We start from the raw sequence: 21,361 nt of genomic DNA, 5'->3' as shown, positions 1-21,361 counted from the left end.
CATTGTTGGCTGGAGACTAATCAGTGTTTTTGAGGTGGGGACGTACAACTTCTATGTGAGTAGAGGGGCTAAAGTGTGCACAAGCACCTTCTCAACGTGGCAAAATGTCACCAGTGACTGAGTTATGTTCACACCACTGCCTTAGTAAAGTAAAGCCTTGTAAAAAGGAGACTGAGAGACGATATGATAGCCATCTTCAAATATCTAACAGGCTGCCACACAGAGGATGAAGCTTGTTTTCTCCTGCTCTGGAGGGTAGGACTCGAACCAATGATTCAAGTTGCAAGAAATGAGATTCCAACAAAACCTCAGAAAGAACTTTCTGATGGCAAGAAACGTTCAACAGTGGAATGGACTCCCTCGGGAGGTGGTGGACTCTCCTTCATTGGAGGTTTTTAAGCAGAGGCTGTCATGTATTATTTAGTTGAGATTCCTGTGTTGTAAGTGGTTGGACTAGATGACTCTTGAGGTCATTTCCAACTCTGCAATTCTATGATTTAATAACACAGCGAAGTTGGTGTTTTTTTCCTGGCGCATTCCACAGCTCTCCTTCCCTTCCAGGCAGCTGTTCATGTCGTATTTGTTTCTGTTTGCGAATGGTTTAAGGACTCTAGCTGGTGGGAAGCTGGTTTTAGAAACAGTGCTTCAAACAGTGGAATCTTAATAGCAAAGTACAGTATTCATTAGCATTTTGGGTATAATGCATTTAATTATAAAACCCAGCACTAGGAAGGCAGCAAGCACCCAGTAAATGGGGGGTGTGAACTGGGCTTCCGACCCAACAACCTGAGACCAGCCCACCAGCTTGTATCTGGCGGCTTTTCAGAGGCTACAAAAAAACTTCTAGTTTTGCTTCCAAAAAGAAGAGCTGACTGGCTCTCCTCAGTACACAGATGGTGTGCAGTGATGCTGTGCTTGGTGTAGGCATAGACACATTGCCAAGGACACTTGACATGTGGGAGGGACATTGGTTCAGAGGCTGAGAGCACATGCCTGGCATGGAAGAAAGATTCCAGGCTCAGTCCCGACTATCTTTCATTCATTTAAGTCTCTCAGGTGACAGGGCTTGAAGAGGTGCTGCTGCCCCAACCAGAATAAATCTGAACAAGCTCACCAAGTATGTGTGGCGCCTTGCCAGGGCTTGATTTGCCTCCTGTTTTTGCTGCTTTCCTCAGATGCGGGAAGAGAGAGAGAGCAGGACAGGAGGGAGGTGCTGCCAGGCCTCAAAACATGGCTGATGGGCTGCCTTTGGCTTAGCAAGCCATGCCTTGAGCAGGCCTGGGAGGAGACATTTGGGGGCTAGGCCATGATACTAGGAACAAGACATGGGAATAAAGACAGCCGCACAGGTTCACCTCTGCATGCTTAGAGGAAGTTAATGAAAAAAGTGCATTGTTCCTGAGGGAAACTAAAGAATAGGTGGTGGAACTCTGAACGTGATGCCGGTGCAGGAGCCAAACGCCCTCAAGTCTTTCCCAAGCGCCCCTCGGCTTGTGCCCAGCCAACCTTTTAACTTTAAAAAACAAAAACAAAGAAATAATAATAATAACAATAATCCGTGCGTCACGTGCGTGTGTGAAAGAGACAAGAGAGGGGCACCTCAGCACGCCACCGCCTCGAGGAAAGGGGCAGACGCCGCTGCGCCCCCCGCCAAGCCGTCCCTTCCCCGCCTTCCCCAGCGGCCCTCTTTTCCTCTCCCACCCGCCCCAACCCGCCTTCCAATGGGCTGCTGGACGTGCCCAAACCCTGCATCTCCTCCTGCGTCTCGTGTTTGTGTGCGTCGTCTCCTCAGCAGAAGAGCCGCCGTCCCCCAGCGGCAGCCGACCAGCCCTCTCCCGCCGCCGCCGCCGGGGAGGAAGGCAGGGCAGAAGCCACGCGAGCGAGCGAAGAAGCCCAGTAGCTGGAGCCGAGAGGTGGCAGAAGGATTTGGGCGGGCGCACAAACGGAGGGGCTCTCGCGTACTGCATCCAGCCGCCGCCGCCGCTTCCCCCCTTTTGGCCGGTTTGTGCGCGCCACTCTGCGCGCGCTGTGTGGCGCGGCGTGGTGTCTGCTTGCAGCAGCGGCGGCGGCGGCGGCGAAGCACGGCGGCGGGAGGGCTCCGGGGGAATGCGGCACTAGCGTCCCCAGCCTTGTGGAAGAGCCGAGAACCCCCCTCCCGCCCCAATTGTTTTCACCTCAGCCCTCGTAGCGTTTACACGTCGCCTCCGGAACCTGCACAGGAGCAGGGAGGCAAGCGCGCGCCCTCGCCCAGCCTGGCTGCGGCTGAGTGAGGGGCCGAGGAGGCGCCCTCGCCCGCCGCTTTTGGACTTGGGGGTGGGGTGGGTGGGAAACGGGGGTGGCGGGCAGCGGCTCCGTCGTCGCTGCTGCTGCTGCTGCTGCTGCTAGTGGTTCCATTTGGCCGCCCCGAGGAAGGAGCCGGCGCCATTGCCAGGAGGATTAGAGCCGGGGGGGCCGCAGCGTGCGCGCCCCTTCCTCCGTGCCGGGGCCATTGCCTGGCAGAGGGCAGCGGGCGCCCTCGTGCTTGTGCCCCCTTGACCTCTCCCGCAGGATGCCTGCCTTGCCCCGGCGGCCCAGCGCGGCCACCACCTCTGCCTTGCTCCTCCTGCTGCTGCTCCTGCCGCCGCCGCCGGTCTCCTCGGCTTGGGCGCGAAGCAACTCCCGGGCGCCGGCGGGGTCGCTGCCCAACGCCGCCGCCACGACCCCCATCGCCATCATGGGCTTGATGCCGCTCAGCGACTCGGTGGAGAAGGGCAGGATCGGCCGGGGGGTCCTGCCGGCCATGCAACTGGCCATGGAGCAGATCCTCAACGAGTCCTTGCTCGACCCTTACTCGCTGGACCTGCGCTACTACGACACCGAGGTGAGTGGGGCGGGAGGGGGCCTTTCTCTGCGTGGCCAGCGCCGGGCACCTTTCGGGGTGGGGGGAGGGCGACACAGTCCCGTTGCCTTTACGCCTGATGGATGGGGCCGAAGGTGGGACCTGCCGCTGCCAGAGCCTTTGATGCCGACCTGCAACCAGCTGCTTGGCATGGGATGGCAGGATGAGAGCTTTCAAGGGGAGGCCACCCGTTTAGATGGAGTCACTCGAGTTCCTGTATGGGTTCCTCCTTGGTGCTTTAAATACATATATGCATATATAATTCAGATGCTATGCTGCAAGAAGCAGCGCTTGGCTTTGGGCAGAAACTGCCGAGTCCAAAAGGGAAAGAGGAAATCATGTTTCAAGGGACTCCAGCTGTTTCAAACGGAATCACTCCGATCCGTGTTTGTGTACCTCTCCAGAGCCCTTTACTCCAGTCTGCAGCAGCAGAGGCTGGCCTTTTGATGGAAACGATGCGAGGCGGAAAAAAAGGCATTTCGAAGAGACTCCAGCTGTTTGGAACGGAATCACTTCGAGTTGCCCCCACCCCTTTTGACATGCTCAGTGGCCTGGCTTCCACCACGCCACCAGAGGAGAGATGTTTAGCGAATTTGCAGCTTGTTTTCCGCGGGCAGCTGCTTCCTGGCCCAGCAGCCTGGGCTCAAACCTGCAGCTCTTGCCGTGCCCAGAAAGCGCCGCCCGTTATTTAAGCAACAGATGCACGTCAGGGATTTGTGGTTGGCGAGCTGCGAGCAGGCGCTTGGCCACCCGCATAGCTGAGCTTGAGCGGAGCTGCAGCGTTTGCGTACTTGGAGCGCCACTTGATGCTCTCCCTGAACTCCTGAAGGGCGAGCGGGAGGCTAGTCGGATTTCTAGCGCTTAGCGGGGAAGGGGAAGGCAGGCAGGAGAGAGATGCCGCGGGTGGGGTGGCTTGCCCTCCCCCCCCCCTTTAGCGATGCGAGGAGGCAAAGAGAGGAGGATGCCGGCGCCTCTGTCTTTCAGGAGCATTTGCTGTGATCCGTGGACACGCTGCCCCCTTTGGAGCGTCCTTTCCTTGCGCTCCTCTTGGCGCACTCTCCTCTCTTGTCTCAGTTCGCGCTAGCTGGTTGGCAGGTACGGTGGCACACAAGACACAGAGAGGCTCGTTGGGAAACGGGGAAGGGAAGAAGAAGAAAAGTGGGCGAAAATTTGGCTGGCATTATTTCATCAGTCGGTTGTGCAAAACCAATCAGCCAGTGCCCAGAAAGAGTTAATTTTGCAGTTCCCCCCCTCGTGTCGTTGTCGTTTGTCTGCCATGCATAATTCTTCCTGTAAATGCTGGGTAACACATCTTGTGCACTTAGGCTGGGTGGGCCAAGGGTAAGGGACCTTTGCAGAGCGCTCAGCAGAGAATTCCTTAGGCTGTTCACTTTTCATTTCCTGATCATTCACATGAAGTTATCGAGGGGCTTTGTTGCGGACACGTTGGAGGCTTATTGTTTTGTGCTTGGATTTTTTGGTCACAATTCAAGCAAACGTGTTTGCGGCAAATAAATGCTGATTCAATGTTGGACCATTCCTGAAGGTGGCAGCAGTTTCTTATGTAATACTTATGCCTGACGATCACTGCCAAGATAACCCTGCTGTAAAGAATGACTACTGAGAAGAAAGGTTAACTGTCCTCGTCCAAAATTTGTCTTAAGGTGACACCATGTAGGCTTTTTCCATTTTGCACTTGGTATTTGGTAGGTAGAAATACAAATCAGGAGCAAACAAACATGCTTCGCTGTCATATACTTCATGGTACCTTTTGGTTTTTAAATTACTGGTTTTTTTTAAATATTTTCTGCATTGTTCAACGTAATGCCCTTTCCACATTTGCTTAGAAAGGAAATCATAGGACAGTAGCATTTAAAATAACCATCTTATGTGGAATTTATGTGTTGAGCAAGGGTACAGCTTTGGTCATAGCAAGACTGTAATCCCTTATCTGTAGAAAACTGAAGGCAGGGTGATTATGATACTTATTTTTGTACAAATATAAATATTTGTCTATAAATTATCACCTCTGGTGTGAATTATTTGAATGGATGGCTTGAAAATGAGATTGTAATGGTAACAAGTGGGCAGGCATGCATATTTCTTCATACGTCAGATGAAGGAAAGTCAAATTTACTTGAAAAGCATTTGAGATTTTGAAAACATTCATTACAATCTAAAATTCAAATAAGGAGGGATATGTTTCTATAAGGTTACATTTGTAAACATATATGAGAAGATATAGGTTGCAATATGAGAAGAAATAGGCTTGCCTGGTAGTAAATCCAATTGAGCTTAATAGTGCTTACTTTTCAGCAGTCATGCATAAAAGGGTAAAGGGACCCCTGACCATTAGGTTCAGTCGTGTCCGACTCTGGGGTTGCGGCGCTCATCTCGTGTTACTGGCTGAGGGAGCTGGCGTACAGCCTCCGGGTCATGTGACCAGCATGACTAAGCCGCTTGTGGTGAACCAGAGCAGCGCATGGAAACGCCGTTTACCTTCCCACTGGAGCGATACCTATTTATCTACTTGCACTTTGACGTGCTTTTGAACTGCTAGGTGGGCAGGAGCTGGGACCGAGTAACGGGAGCTCACCGTGTATCGCTAAATGCAATGAGGCGACATCTGCATCTGAATGAATGTTCATGTTCACCCATAGGTTCCCAATCCAGTGACAGAGATCCATGCATGGAAGATGCTTCTGTGTGTGGATCTCCTTTTTCCAAGTGGAGCATGAAGGTTTAGTAACATCCTTTTTGTTTAAAAAAGCACCTTTTTTGTACTCCAGGGAAGAAATCCTGTAAAATACCAAGGCAGACTTTGATCTTCTGAGTAGTCTCATGCTTGTTAACATACATTTCACTCATTTACTGATGTTATACAGATATTATTAATAGGAAAAAATGTAGAAGTTGAGCTAATGGAAATGTGGTAAAGGAAGGAAGTGTGTGTTCTGTGCATTAAGCAGGTTTTGCATCTGTGAAGAGATGTACAGTAGCTATTTTGCCCTTTTCAGTATTTGCCACCTGAAATTTTTACTATAAGAGGCTAGTTATGATGTAGGAAACTGAACTGTATAGTTTCTGAGAGCCATGTCACATGTGACAAGTGCATGAGTGTGAGTCTCTCCATGTATATATGCAGTGGTAAGCCATGATTAGTGGCCTTGTAGGGGAGCATGCACAATCTTACACCATTGGTCTTCAACTGGTGGGGTGTTAGCACAAACCAGTGACACCCAGTTGGAGCTCAGGTGGACTATAATAGCACCACATTTCTCATTTTTTTCTTTTGTTAAAACGTTTTTCTAACATAAATATGTTGTGTATATGAATGGATGACATGGGTGGGGGGGCATTGCCTTCCATTGTATTTACTTTCCACCAATTACTTCCCAGGAATGCACTGTTGCTTGCTAACTCACTTGTACTTCACTCTGAATGGGTTTGTGCCCTTGGCATAGATACTTATTAACAGGTTTATCAGATGAACCTGTTTAATAGGTATGTATGCCAAGGGCCACAAGATGCGAGTGGCGACCACAGAGCCTAGGGTTTGCTGATCAGAAGGTCTGCGGATCGAATCCCCGTGACAGGGTGAGCTCCCGTTGTTCGGTCCCTGCTCCTTCCAACCTAGCAGTTCGAAAGCATGTCAAGTGCAAGTAGATAAATAGGCACCACTCTGGCAGGAAGGTAAATGGCATTTCCATATGCTGCTCTGGTTCATCAGAAGTGGCTTTGTCATGCTGGCCACATGACCTGAAAGCTGTCTGGACAAACGCCAGCTCCCTCGGCCAGTAAAGCGAGATGAGTGCCGCAACCCCAGTCGTCCGCGACTGGACCTAGCGGTCAGGGGTCACTTTACCTATGCCAAGGGCAGAAACCCATTTACAGTGGTGCCCCGCAAGACGAAAATAATTCGTTCTATGAATTTTTTCGTATTGCGGTTTTTTCGTCTAGCGAAGCGGCAATGACAGCCGCGCTCCGCTAAACGAAGCAGCCCCATAGACTTTTTCGTCTTGTGGGGCAGCTTCCGCTAGACGAATGCCGTTCGTCTAGCAAGTTTTTCGTCTAGCGAGGCATTCGTCTAGCGGGGCACCACTGTATATAAAACAATAAAAGGGTGTGACTCTTTGGCCTGGGTCGATATAGGTAATGTATAGATTTATTTTCAGAACAATTGCTCTTAAAGTGCACAGTGTATTTTACAGTCTAATCTTGAGTACTGCCAAGAGCAAGACTATATCCTTTATTCCCCCCCCCCCCCCATGAATTTGTTTGCCCTAGAATTGTAGAGTTGGAAGGGACCACAAGGGTCATCTAGTCCAACCCCCTGAAATGTAGGAATCTTTTGCCCAATGTAGGCCTTGAACACAGGACCCTGAGATTAAGAGTCTCTTGTTCTACTGACTGAACTATGTCGTGATATGAACAATATCAAATGATGCCCCCCTAACAGAAAATGTGGGTCCTATTGCTGCAGGCTAGAGTTAAATCTCATGTTAGATCTTGTGGCTAAAACATTTGACACCATGGGTGGGTTTCAGTGTAACGCTAAGTGGTTATGCATGAGTGGAACAAGGTCAAATTGTGTAATGGGACTTTCCCCCACTCTCTTCCTATGTGTGCCCCCAAACCCATGATGGATTTTCACCAACCTTCCAGCACAGACTTAAGGGGCACAGGGGGAGGAGAAGGGGGGAAATCCCCATTGTATGAGTGCACCTCATTCTGCTAATGCAACAACTTAGTTGAAACCTGCCCTCTTCTTCAACTCGAGGCAAAAAATGATACACATATAGGAAATAACAAGCAAATGCAAAAAGAAATAATGGCCGTGGAGCTGTACGTGGTGCTAGATCTCTTGAGATCTGTGCCTGTCTGCAAAGTGGAGATGCTAATATACTGCTAATATATTTTTTGCTTTATTGCATTAGGTTTCATTTATTAAACATTATAAATTACTGGATATATAGTGATTGCTGTTAACAGAAGTTTGTCAGAGGTTTCTATGTGCAGAAAGGTTAATGTCGTCCATTTCTTAGTTGCTCCGTTACATAAGGAATGAATGAAGATGTGGTATGCTGTGCTTACCTGAACTAAGTTGTATCTTTGTTGTAATGGGTGGGTGTGTTTGGTGCCTTGTATTGCACTATGAGTGGTAAATTGTACAGATTATTTCTTAAGTACCGAATAAAAATGTTTTTAAAAGGTGATTTTGTTTTTCTGTTGAGGCATCAGCACAAGCCCTCTCTCCTCCATTCCTGGGATGATAACAAGATCCTATGGTGGCCCTACTTGTTGCCTGACAAATTTTGGCTTACATTCCATAGTTTCGAGAACATTGGTCTCATTATTTGAAAGTGTGGTTGATGCTGGCTTATGAGTCATCAGGTCCAATTTTGTCAGGACATCACGCGACAGTTTCTGTGCACTAACACGTTAGGGAACAGAAAGTTAGCCTTTGAATTTAGGACTTTGGTAGTAACTCACATGTAACTTCTCACAGAGCATAAGGCTATCCCTGCAGGAACTTCACCAGGAAAGTACAGTGTTGCATTGCCCTGCTCAGTGCCCTGCTCAATAGGTTGAAGCCAATGGGACAAGCAGTGGATGGGCGCTGGAAATGACAGCTCATTGCTCAGGAGAAATGGTGGCTGGATCAGCTTCCTTCCAGGAAAGTTCAGGAGGACACTTGGAGAGGGGAAAGAGAAAAGGGACATGCCAGGTCTCTTTCCTCTGAAGTTATGTGCTCTAATACTGGCCTGTTGAACTCAAAGGCTGAAATCCGCATACAGACTGCTTAGCTCTTAATTATCATTGGGATTTAAACACCCTAAATGTGTGCAGGGTTGTGGCAAGGATCTTTTAAACACTGTGCGGAAAATATTGACACTGAAATAAATTTATCTTAAAAATGATTTGTGACATGCTGTCATTTTCAGTACGGTGCCTGAATTTGAAGTTGTTCCATTTCAGCAAATTAAACCCAATATTTAAATTGGCTCGATGCATTTTTTATTCAAAAGCATTATATACCATTTTTGTTCAGGGTCATGTTTGGTGGCAAGGCTAAAGAGGTACAGATATATATATATTTTTAAAAAAGTTATCCATCCTAAGTCTTTGGGGTGGGATGGGCTACTAGCCTGAATGAATTAATGAAGTAACAAATGAGTTAATGAAAGAGATTAAATTTAGCAGCACACAAGGAACAGAATGCAGCATTTTTCATCTTGCAAGCAAATAGGTTTAGCATGCGCTTACAAATAATTGTATTTCTACTAATCAATAGCACTGAAAAGAAAGTTAAATGAATAAGGCCATGTTTCTAAATCAGGACCTAATCTATTGCAGTTGCTTTAATTTCTCTGTAAAGCATGATTAGGGCCTTATGAAAATTCTGTACACCATTTGGAGAGAAAAGTAAATTGAGGATTTGGTCTCATGTTTATGGCACAGTTACAGAAACCCGTACATATTTAGAACCAGGGGCATGGTGTTGCATATATTAGCACTGTTTTTGCTTATGCGCAAAATTTCATGCATTTTGGGGAGGAATTAGTATCTATAAAGGGGTGCTCTGGCTCATTCCTGCCTGGAATCCATGATGCCTGGTGCTGGCTGTTTGGGAGAAACTTGTGGTTAATGAAGTACATGCCTGGTTGCACTTTTTCTCTCTAACTGGAAGAAAACTAACTTAGCAAGCAGGAGACCCAAGTTCAAACCCCACTTGGCTATGAAGCTGTTGTGATGATAAAATTGGGAGGGGGGGATCATATATGTTGCCTTGAGCTCATTGGAGGAAAGGTGGGATATAAATGAAATAAGGTAAAATAAATAAATGTAGTTGGGTCCCTAGATAGTGTTCTAAAATGAAGTTCAGGGCTCCATCCCAATATGGCCGGACTGACATTGAGCATAAAAATAACTCCAGTTTTGATTTGACTGTATTTTTGATCAATCTAACAGGGTTTCCTCTTTAATTTCTGAATCAAATGTGTTGCCAACAGTCATCCAATCAGTATCTGTACTAAAAAGAATAATTGCTGTAGGTCAGTAATGCCTAGCTTGGTGACTGGGCTGTTGAGAGCTGTAGTCCAAAACATGTGGAGGCTACCAGATTAGGAAAGACTGAAACATTTTTTCTGGCATCACGATTTTGATCCTGTGACCCTTGTTGACCCATTTGCCATTTATTCTGTTCTGTTTTCTGCCTTTTGGTTAGCTCTGTTGTCGCCTGTTACAGTGGTACCCCGCTAGACGAATGCTTCGCTAGACGAAAAACTCGCTAGACGAAAGCATTCGTCTAGCGGGAGGCTGCCCCGCTAGACGAAAAAGTCTATGGGGCTGCCTCGCAAGACGAAAAAATTTCGTCTGTTTTTTTTTTCGTTTTGCGGAGCGCGGCTCCCATTGCCGCTCCGCAAGACGAAAACCCCGCTAGACGAAAATTTTCGCAGGACGAATTATTTTCGTCTAGCGGGGCACCACTGTAGTTCATTAAGGTGAGCAACCTGAAGTATTATATGTATGAGGAAGATGGGGACTCTATTCCCTTCTGAACTGGACTTTCTCCTGCCTTTTCTGGTCAACCTGCCATTTTCTGCAGGCCACAATGATCTTGTCTTGACATAACAGGCCTTTTGAGGATAAGAAGTTTGAAATCCTTTCCCCATAAGATACTCTGCTTTTAACAATTGTACATTTTCCCTCCCCAGTGCTCCATTGCTTTATGCACATTATTTCAGTGATGGTTAAAACAACTCTATAATTACTATCCCCATATTAAAGTTGGGAAAGCTGTAGCCTGCCCAAGGTATCCCCTGAGGGTACGGCAAAACCCAGGTAGGAACTTGGTATCCAGTTGCTAAAGGCACAGAGTATCAGTGGAGGGACAGGGGAACTGCCTTCCATGCAATCAGGAATATGGGTAAAGAGTGTGGATACTTTTCTTTCTCTTTTATTGCAGATGTATGGCAGACTAGGTAAATTTATGGTAGACTATTGCACCTGCTTACATTGCTCGCCAACCCTGCCTGCCCTGTCTTCATGCAACTCCAGGATTTTGATGAGGCACTACAAATCCTCCAATGGAGGCTGCATGATGACTGCCTTACATTTTTATGTATATAGGAAAAAATAGTTCTTTGGTCTCTTCTACACATCCATGCCAGATAGCATCTCTCATTTCTACTAATGCCTGCATTGAAAGAGAAGTTGTGATGTCACAATCCTATCTTGCTTGGCAAATTTCAAATTACACTTGCTTGAAAACTTTAATAGTTATGACAACATTGCCCATTGAACACGTAATTGAATGCAGTTATGACCCTGATACTGAAATCTGACAGCTAAAAGAAATCCCCAGTGCCCAGCTTGACTGGTAGTGTATCTATTCATTATGTTACTAATTAATTTTATGAGCCTATGCATGTCTAAACAGAAAACCTTCCATGCCACATCATTGCGCCGTTTATAAGTGCTTGTGTGGTAGTGTGAGAGAAAGAGAGAAACTTAACAAAACACTTATCCATGTGGGATTCTCTCTGAATGGCACCATGTATAAGTCAGGCTATTGGTTCTTACATTTGCTGTGTTAGCAAGTCTGTGCAAAGTGCCCCAGGGCCATGGATGGCTTGCATACCAATACCGTGTGAATTTAGTTATGTGGAATCCAGCACCAGTGGCTTTATTTTGCATACCCTTCATCAGGTCTCAGTTGTCCACAGTGGAAGTCTATACATGCCCACTCAGGCCATGTACTCGGTACTGTACACCTTTAAAGTACCTGTGAAGCACATCTTTCTCTCAAAGTGTTCTGGACACACTAGCTCACTCCTCACAGAGTTACAGTTCCCAGCAGCCCTTAAGAAACTCCTGTACCCAGAATTCTTTCAGGGGAGAGAATGTGCTTCAGAGTACAGTGTGCACAGCCTCAGAAGAAAGCCCCTTGGAGTTCACTGGGACTGAATCCCAGGTAAGTGTGTTTAGGAGTGCAGTTGCCTTAAGTACTAAGAAAAGATAATTGAGTTTGTAAAACCAGCCAGCTTGAAACCTGTATGTCCTAAATGTGTGGTTTCCCAGGCAACTTTAATTCTCCTCTCTGTTGAGGCAAGTATCCTGATGGGGAAAATAGTATGTAGTCATGTAACCAGGGAATGTTTCATAATGCCTGTGCAGAAGAAAGGAGCACACAAGCAAGTGCAGATCTCAGGCTCTCTCACCAAGGCATTTAAAAACAAACCAACAACACTTTCCCTTATACTTTTTTTTTTGTAAGCAGGAAACGAAAGGCCAAAGTAAATGGTGACCATGTGGGAAATAAGATTCTCCTGTTAGCAAGCTGGAAGCATGAGCCATTAAACAGTCTGCACAGATGAGCTGCAGTGCTTACTGGCAGCAGCAAGAGGGAAGATAAAGGCTTGAGACTGCCATGTTTGGCGCGGAGCTCTTCCCATTGGAGCTAGAGAAATATTAGCAGCAGCTTGATGTGAATAAGTCAGCAGGTGGTATGCACACATTTTCGTACAATATTGCACGCCTGCTGATGTGCAGAAACATCAAAAATGATATTTTAAAATATGAAAATTCCCATGAACAGACAGATCTGTATCCTGAAGAATTATTATTCTAATATGTTTATAAATTTGTCAACTATGGGGTGATGAATTGTGCTAGCGAAATGTCCAAAATGACAAATATTTAAAATTAGACTTGGCAGAACAGTTTGCCTCAAGAATTATTCTTGTGAGGAACTGATTCACAGCAGCACTGCTGTGAGCAGGATTACTGTCCAAATTGGAAAATCCAGCCTTGGAGAGCAGTTTATCCTTTAATAACAATTAGCTCTGTTCTTAGAGAGACACAGCAGCCCAAGGAAGCAGCAACTTCAAAATGTCAGACTGACAGACAAGCTGGGGCCTGTTTTCCTCTGGAGATGAAAGCTCTAAAGGGAGGAAGGAAGTCAAAGAGAAAGTCTGAGGAATATGTTTACTTGGAAATGGAGGACGGGCCTTCTGGTAATTTGTGCGCTGCTAATGATCAGATGTTCTGAGGAGCGACCTACTGCTCGACCTCGCACTCTCATATCCATTCTTGGGCTTTTACCTGTCAGTCATTTTACAGGGCATGGTAACCTAACAGCAGGCATATTACCTGCAGTTCATATAGCCTTGCAACATTTACGCAGGCACTCATGGATTCTGAAGAACTACGAACTCCAAGTAACATTAAAGGACACTCAGGTAAATTCTAATGCACTTGTTAAAAACATTTTGGTGGTGTGTTGTTTTGAAACCTTTTAGAGTTTGTTACTGTCCCTCTCCCCCACAGTTCCCTCATACACAAGGGGATTGTGTGACAAGGCAAAATAGTTCTAGAGTCCTTAATTTTCTCTCTGATACTTTCTGTTGTGGATTACAGTGGTGCCTGAACCTGAGATTCTTGTAAATAGCATCTAGGATGATCAAATGCAAAACATGGCAGGGCTCTTGTAGAGCCACAGCTATCCTGTCTTATCTCCTAATACAGTTGTACCTCTTGTTACGAATGCTTCAGGATGCGTACAACACGGGTTACGAACGCACTGAACCCGAAAATAACGGAATGCGTTACTTCCGGGTTCGGCGGTTCGTGCATGTGCAGACGCGTCAAATGACGTCATGCGCAGAAGTGCCGAATCGCATCATCGCATCGCGCACATGTGCAGATGCGGCACTTCAGGTTACGCACGTCACAGGTTACGAACGGGGCTCCGGAACGGATCCCGTTCGTAACCAGAGGTACCACTGTATATGACATTTCATAATTTTAAGTCAGACTATTGATCCGTCTAATCCAGAATTACCATATATACTTGAGTATAAGCCTAGTTTTTCAGCACATTTTTTGTGCTGAAAAAGCTGCCCTCGGCTTATACTTGAGTGAGGCGGGCGGTGGGGGCGTCGAGAAAGAAGCCCTTTCTCTCCGCTTGTGCTGCCACCCGCTCTCCCCAGTCAACCATTCCTTAAGAAGCATACAAGAACAGCGGTTCTTTACTCTCCCCAGGCAGCTTGTTCCATTCCTGAACTGCTCGCATAAATGCAAACTTGCCAAAGGAGGAAGAGGAAGGAGCAGCCCAAAGGGCTGCTTTCGGGCTGCTCGTTCCTCCTCCTCCTCCACAGCGGCAAAGGTGAACCGGCTTATACTCGAGTCAATAAGCTTTCCCAGGTTTTTGTGGGAAAATTAGGTGCCTCGGTTTATATTCGGGTCGGCTTATATTCGGGTATATACGGTATCTACCCCCAGGGAGCAGCTCCTCAAAGGGCCTGCCCCCAACCCACCTCTAGCACTGTTACCTGAGATACCTTCATGTACAGATGCTACTGAGTGAACCTGAGACTTCCTATATATGAAGCATTTGCGCCTGGTAGAATTCTCTGTTTCACGCAGCTGAAAGCAGAGGAGCCTTTTTCATCTATAGTATCTTTCCATCCTAGTGGTACTGCATATAAATGTCATATCAAAGGACAAGGTGAGGTACTTTATCAAAATGGCACCACTGCACAGTTTCTATTCAATGAAATACAAGTTTGTATGTCTCAGTGTCTCAAGTGTGCCTTAAAAATCATCCATGCGCATTGCCTCATTTGTGGGAAAGCAGAGCAATGAGATTGGTGGATGCAAGATCTACAGCATGTTTCAAAGGTCTGTTTCTTGGATATATTCAACAAAAAATAGCAAAAAAATAGGGTATTTAAAAGCATTTGTTGTGGTTATTTTTTTTTGTAAACCCATAACAGCAGCAGCAATGTGCTAAGTACAGGATGAACACAAACTTCCCCCCCTTTTAAGCATGGGGTTTGAACTACGTGGGTGGGGGATGATTGCCTCCTAAAAGGGCACCCTTACTGAGGAAGACATTAATAAATTAAGGTAGAAGTTATGTGCACATTTACTTAGGAATCAGCCCATGGAACAAAAAGCAAATGCGGTATGGGAAAATATGTAGAATGTCCCAGGTTCAGTCTCTAGCTCCTCTAATTAAACTTTGAAAGCTCTCAGGTTAAAAAAAGGACCAGGAAAAGACTTTGGATTAGTTGGGTCTGTGATCTGAGTCAGTGCACAGCAGCTTCATATGTATCCAAAATAAACACCATTAATAATAATAATAATAATAATAATAATAATAATAATAATAATATACAGTGGTAGTTATAGACCGAATTAAGCATTGCTTTTTAAATCTGATCCACAACTGTCTCTAGCTTTTCGGAAATAGAAGTGATCAGGATGCAGTGACAGACAAGGCTAGTCTGTTTTTTCATGCTTCTTTAGAAAAGGGAATTTTGGCGGGTTCAACGTGTCATGATAATGTTTCTTTTCTATACGTATTGAGAAATATGCAGGATCACTGCCCTCTTTTGTATCTGTTATTTTTACTGGCAAATCTTATCGGGTTGATGATTGTATAGGCCCTGAACTGCTTTTCAGGAGGTAGGCATTAAAACTCAGTTTGGAAACTTTGGTTGCAGCTCATTTTTGTTTTCAGCAGGCAATTGATGGGAAAGTGCTATGAAATGAGAAATTCATATGTTTAAAACCACAACAGATTATTAGTCAGTGCTGGAGCAGCGTGATACTAAATATCTCATTCTAATTACGTTGCACAACGTAATTGTCGGGTGCTAGAACTACTGACAAAATGTATTCTGTGAGGCACGGCTGTACCTGAATGGCTTTTGATGGTAGATTGAGGAAAAGGACTTTTGATAGTAGAGGAGGTCTGGAGAGTCATTGGTCCATGGCTACTTTGTGTGGTTGGCCACTGCCATTTTGAGCATGGCTACTTTCATTTTGGCAAAGGTCACTGCTGGTATGTGACCCCTGGAGTCCACATTAATTTTAAACAGCAGGATTTTCCTGGATACTATGCAGGTTCATCATCTCACACTAAAACTGCTTCTGCCTGTATTTTGGTCCCCAGTATGTCTGTATGTAGCACACCCTCTGAAGAAATAGATAAAGAGGATTGGATGCATGTGGGAAAGTGTGTCTTTCATTTGACAAGAGCAGAATTTTTCAGGCTTTCTGTCACGAGAGGGAGGCCTTTCACATCAGCATGTTTGCTGTGGAACTCGTGTTCGTTGTGGATGATTCTGGGGTGCTTTCTTGAGTTCACCCTCAATTCACATATGGCACTGGCCAGATCTGATGGGCCTCCCTGTCACCCTGCATGAACTCAAGAGTGCAACCTCAAACATACCCAAATGCTCCCTCCGTCGTGGCTGCACGTCGCATGGAAGATTTGCTGTGCAGGGCAAGCTTTGGTTCGGCATTGTTCACCTAACTGAGGAACCTGTGATGAGCTTCCGGGTTCTGCAGGTTCCCCGGAACACAGTTTGAAAAAATTATGGATATATGGAAACTGACATTTTAAAAATATGTCACAGTAGTGCTAGAGGCATTTACACCTATGGAGACTGCTACCCTTCCATTTTTTCTGAAAAAAAGTTAGGCTTCCTGCAGTCTGAGAAAAGACACAAGAACCACAGGGATAATGCTGGATGATGATAATTGGATGCCCCATAAAATGTGAATGACTGAAGCATGACAACTCTGCACTAAACATCTTGTGTGGAAGCAGCCTCCCAGGCTGTTGGAAGGACAGCCTTTCTCCTGATACCACTAATTTTTAGAAAATCTCCAATATTTCCCCAGAGTTACCAGTATGTTAACTGCAGCTGAACCATCCTACTGTGAACTTCACCATTATATTCTGATGAAGTGAGCTCTGATCCACAAAAACTACCGCTGCAATAAAATTGTTAAGTATTTAAGATGCTGCAGAACTATTAGCTATATTCCATATACTGTACAAACCTTTTAGGATTTTCCAAAATCCTGATGGGAAAAAGGAACCAAGAGCATTGTCACATATATCATTCCATGTCAAATTGGCGCAACAGATCTACATAGTCATTAGTACAACACACTAGAAAATCAAACCATTGCTTCTCTCAAGTTGTGATACGAAGTGCTATAAGTTAGAAGTTCAGGTATATGGACCACCGCATGCCATAAATACATATTTTAAGCAGCACATTTCTTTTCAAATCTCTCCTCCCCCACCTTATTCAGTGCTAACACTTAGGTGGTCAGTGTGTAAAACCGTTAAGGGATAAAGCACACCTCTGTCCTTCAAGAGATGTGATCTCTCGGCAATGCAGACTCAACAAGCTGTTCAGCTCAGCCTGAGTTCATGCGAGTTAAACATATCCATTACTAAGGCTATTCAGTGTGCCTAGAATAGACGTGTGCCCTGCAATGCATTAACACAAGGGGAGGTGGGGAGAAAGCGAAGGAATCCCAGCCTGCCAATCGGACTGATATCCATGTTACTCGCTGCTTTCCTAGATCCCCTGTCATCTACACGAAATGTCATGATGGCACTGGGACCAGCGGCATCAACACCCAACTCAACACGCTGTCCAAAATTCACCTTCCTGCTCCACTTGCCCGAAAACACTCGGCCCCTCCCCCCCCACAACAAAGCTCTGGTGTGAGCCCCCTGGGCAAGGACAGGCACAGACTCATCAGGTCAAGAGGAGATAGGCATCAGGTATGAACAACGACCCTCACATATTTGCAAATGACATTTCAGTTGCTAAGTCCCACCTACCCTACTCTGCCATTGCCAAAGGATTTTAAGATTGGAGCATATGAGGGTTATACTAAAACCTCTTGTTCTATGGGTGGTTGCTGTGTATATACTGATGGACACAACAGAGTGTAAAATGTAGCTGGGTGTCTGTAAACATGCAATGGAGAGCCCCCAGTTGATTTGGGAATCCCAGCGTGTGTTCCCCATGTCCGTTTTATTTTATTTCCCATTGGATTTGGAATCCTGTCTATTCTCCTTGCACTCAGTGCCAAATAAATTTCATCCTCACACCAAGCCTGTGAGGTCGTTCAGGCTAAAAGGTAGTAACTGGCCCATTGAAGTGTGCAAGTGAAGTTGGAACTTAGGTCTTCCAACATTTTGTCCACTGCACCACACTGGCTATTGTATTTACAAATCCACATCTCATTGTTGTGCTTTGCTGATGTTTGTCACTGTGAATGCTGATGCATATGCAGCAAAAAAATACTTTTCATCTAAAATGTGAATTGGCCCTCACTGCCAAATGAAACCGCCATTAGAATTCAAAACCTTGGTTGTCATGGCTGATGTGAGAGAGCAGATGAATAAGGGGTGGAGGTGATTTACCAGTTTACTTTGCTGACATGTGCAAAGCCTTCTTTTGAATGAAGCATGGATGGTGGCCTTTTTTTGCTGTCACAATTGACCTCGTTTAAAGATGGCGGTTCTGGACTCATTACGTGCCCTTAAGCTTGCCAGTCTTGCAGAGTAGTGCCTTGCAGTTATTAACTGTGTCACACTCTTTCCCCATTTTAATGTTATTTTGAACAGGGGGCTTATACAGAGCAAACATGGAAACCCTTGTTGGGAATAAAGATGGTATATAAATTATAAATAAAACAAATGGATTATTCTCAGAAATAAAAAAAATCAATCAGTTCTTTGATTTCTAAAAACTGCTTAAGCAAGAATGTACAGTTCCACAGTGGCAACAGTTCAGTGCAGCAACAGACCAAACATTAGCATTTAAAGTGTTTTCTTATACACCCTGAACACGCTTCAAAAGCATTAATAAGCGAATGTTAACATTTTCTTGCTGTGAGGTAAATAGGTGCCATGACTAATTTTTCTGATTAAAAACCCAGGGATTTTACTTACAGAGAAGTTAAATGTTCTGCTCTTTGAGAAACCCTGTGTCAAATCCTCCACCCACAGATTTGACCTGAGCTCTTTGGAGCGAATGATAAAATTCCATCGGGTTTAATGGCCCAGAATCTGCTGTTGGTGTCATTCTCTGAATATGGAAATAGGAAGAAAGCTGACCCTTAATTACAGCCCCCCCCCCCCCGAGAATATTATCAGGGTTTGCTTTTGAAGCGGGTTCATGATGCAGGCTCATCTAAGGGCACTGGAGCATCCCTGTTTTTTTTTTTTTTTTTTTTTTTGATGAAGGGGCAAAGTCAATCAGCAGCACGTATAAAAGGAAGCAGGAACATTCAGCTGGTAGGTTAGTCAGCAGCTTGTGTTGACAGTTGCTGGACTGCCAATACTGGACTGTTTGTTTGGCCTGCTTTACCCTGTCCTCAGCCTTCATTTAGATCCTTTCCCAAGCCTGTTCCCCATCTGTCTGGTCTCAGTTGTCCTGGCCATATTCCTTCCTAAATATGCCTGTCTTTCTCCTGACCAGCGCTGTTTCCTGCATTTCAACTTGCCCCTGTTCTCTTGTTCTGAGCTGCTACATATGATTATAGGAGACACATCTAAAAGATAATGACACCACCCCCACCACCACACTTTATAAGGGTTCACCATGAAATATCTGTTTTGCTATCCTTAACATAGTCGTTTCCAGCCTCTTTGGGCATGTGGGCACATTTTGAATTTTGAGGCAGTGCTAAGGGTGCCAGTTGCAAACACAAAGGAGCAAATTCATCTTAAGTAGGTGTGCTAGCAGGAGCCTGTGCAACAAGTCCAGCTAGTGCAATGGGACTTCTCCCCTCTCTTCCCCTGTGCACTCCTATGCTATGGGTGATCTGGAGAACCCCCAGAACATCACACGGGGGAGGAGAGGGGATAACATCCCATTAGTCAAACTGAAACATTTGTGCAGATGGAAGAATGTGATTCTGATACATGCAAGTAAGAGCCTCTGATATCTTGTTTTGGGTGGAAGTCAGGACAGTGCCTGGGCATTAGCTCCTGGACAACAGGTGACATGCCTAATCCTCCTTGCAAACTTTTCAAATTTTGCATTTACCACTTGGGGAGAGGATTCATTAACTCCCACGGACCTTTATTGTGTAGTAGCATTTGAAACAAAACAAAACAAAACACAGTTTTAGGGAGTACCTGATCTCAGACAGACCCACCACAGGATAGATGCATCCTGGTTGATAATGAGGGAAAGAGGCACAAATACTGAGATTTCAAAGACTACTTGAAAATAAGACAGAAGCATGTGATTGTTGAGCGAAAACTCTCTGGTACCTTTGAACAGTGATCTGAGAGATTTGCTTTCTATCCAGCAATATTTATTTTGTACAAAACGTGGACTATTTCCCCATCAATTTATTTTTGCACGCATTATATGGAGCAGTTTCAGGAACTTTGAAGCGTAACTGCTTCCATGGACAAGATGCCTATTTAGAAGAGTATTTAAATAGTATTTAGGGCACTCCTTTGTTATCGGCGTTAACAGTTAATCTTATTTGTGGGGTGGCAGTTGTCAGAGGCATATTACCACCTTACTAGAATTTCACAAGAAGCTTTTCAGGTGTCATGTTTGTACCAAGCACATTTTTAAAAGGTTAACATTTTCCAAGGAGCTTCTATATTCCCCAGTATATATTTGCACAGGCTTAATTGGACCTGTTGCCTAATTTAGAAGGTCTGAAGTGTGGGGCGGGTAATAAAAATTACGAAAAAATAGGACAAGGTAAGTAAGCACTAATTTTATGTAGCAACATAAGGGTGCAAAACTTGACGTGATGATGAACACACACCTGCCTCTGAAAACATATTCTGCACACTCCTCTGTAAAGTATTGAGTTTAGAAAAAAAATGTGCTTGTATCCTAATGCCGTTGTGTCCTGTATGTTAGTGCGACTCAAAAGTGCTGGTCCATGGACTGGTGCCAATCCACAGTCCACTGGCTCGCTCTCCTTTCCTTTATTGTCTGATCAGAATGTGACGCAGAGTTTTTACAGTGGCAGCACCTACCCATTGGATTTCCTTTTCCCGGGGAAGCATGGCTGGCCTTTCTCTGCTGTTTTCCGTTTTTCTAACAGCCTTCCCCCCCCCCCCCCCCGGCCTTATTAAGGAATGCATTGTAGGGCTTGTGCACTGAGCAGCGATATTTTCCTCAGCATTTTTTATGGCTAGCTTTCAGGTGTTTTCATTATTTGTTCTTATGTGTATTTAATTGAAAATTGCTTTGCGTGCTTTAATAGAATGGAATAGCAATTAATAAGCTTTATAAATAGTTAATTAGCTGACTAGTGCTGCCAGTTGTGTTTTGCTCATTTATTATCATGTGACAAAATTGTGATGTTTCCCTGCTGAACTGAGCCCTGTGTTTGGGCTGTGCTACTTGAGGATGAAGGTGAGGGTTTACCTGATTGAATTCTTCTATACATAAAAGGTATTCCCTGCACATAGAAAACTAGCACGTCAGGAAGAAGCCTAGCTTGTTTTTGTGTATGCAGATACATTATAACCTGCACATAGAAAACTAGGCTGGGCTCTTTCCCCCCAACATACTAATTTTCTATGTGCCTGAATTATTATTCTTTTCAATCAAGGAGCATTCCATTCTTTGAGCTCCCACAGATATGCTGCCAGTCAGCCATTGGTTTCACCACCTC

The 21,361-nt window shown here is 45.2% G+C and overlaps 1 protein-coding gene across 3 annotated transcripts in view; it reads left to right on the top strand.

Moving 5' to 3' along the window:
• Positions 1-2,368: 2,368 nt before the first annotated feature.
• The window catches only part of GABBR2 (gamma-aminobutyric acid type B receptor subunit 2), a 261,082-nt gene continuing 242,089 nt past the window's right edge, over positions 2,369-21,361 (top strand). The window contains exon 1 of one of the 3 annotated variants that reach the window (XR_004427003.1): positions 2,369-2,860. Coding sequence is in view for 2 of the 3 variants with exons in the window: in XM_033154359.1 (XP_033010250.1) it covers positions 2,549-2,860 (312 nt within the window). In the remaining variant the exon portion in view is untranslated. The remainder of the gene's footprint in view (positions 2,861-21,361) is intronic. The other 2 variants (XM_033154359.1, XM_033154360.1) reach the window with 2 other exon arrangements.

This window comes from Lacerta agilis, chromosome 7, assembly GCF_009819535.1.
Source record: "Lacerta agilis isolate rLacAgi1 chromosome 7, rLacAgi1.pri, whole genome shotgun sequence".
Lineage (NCBI taxonomy): Eukaryota > Metazoa > Chordata > Lepidosauria > Squamata > Lacertidae > Lacerta > Lacerta agilis.
Note: the sequence above shows the minus strand (reverse complement) of the source record. Positions and strands in the feature narration are given on the sequence as shown.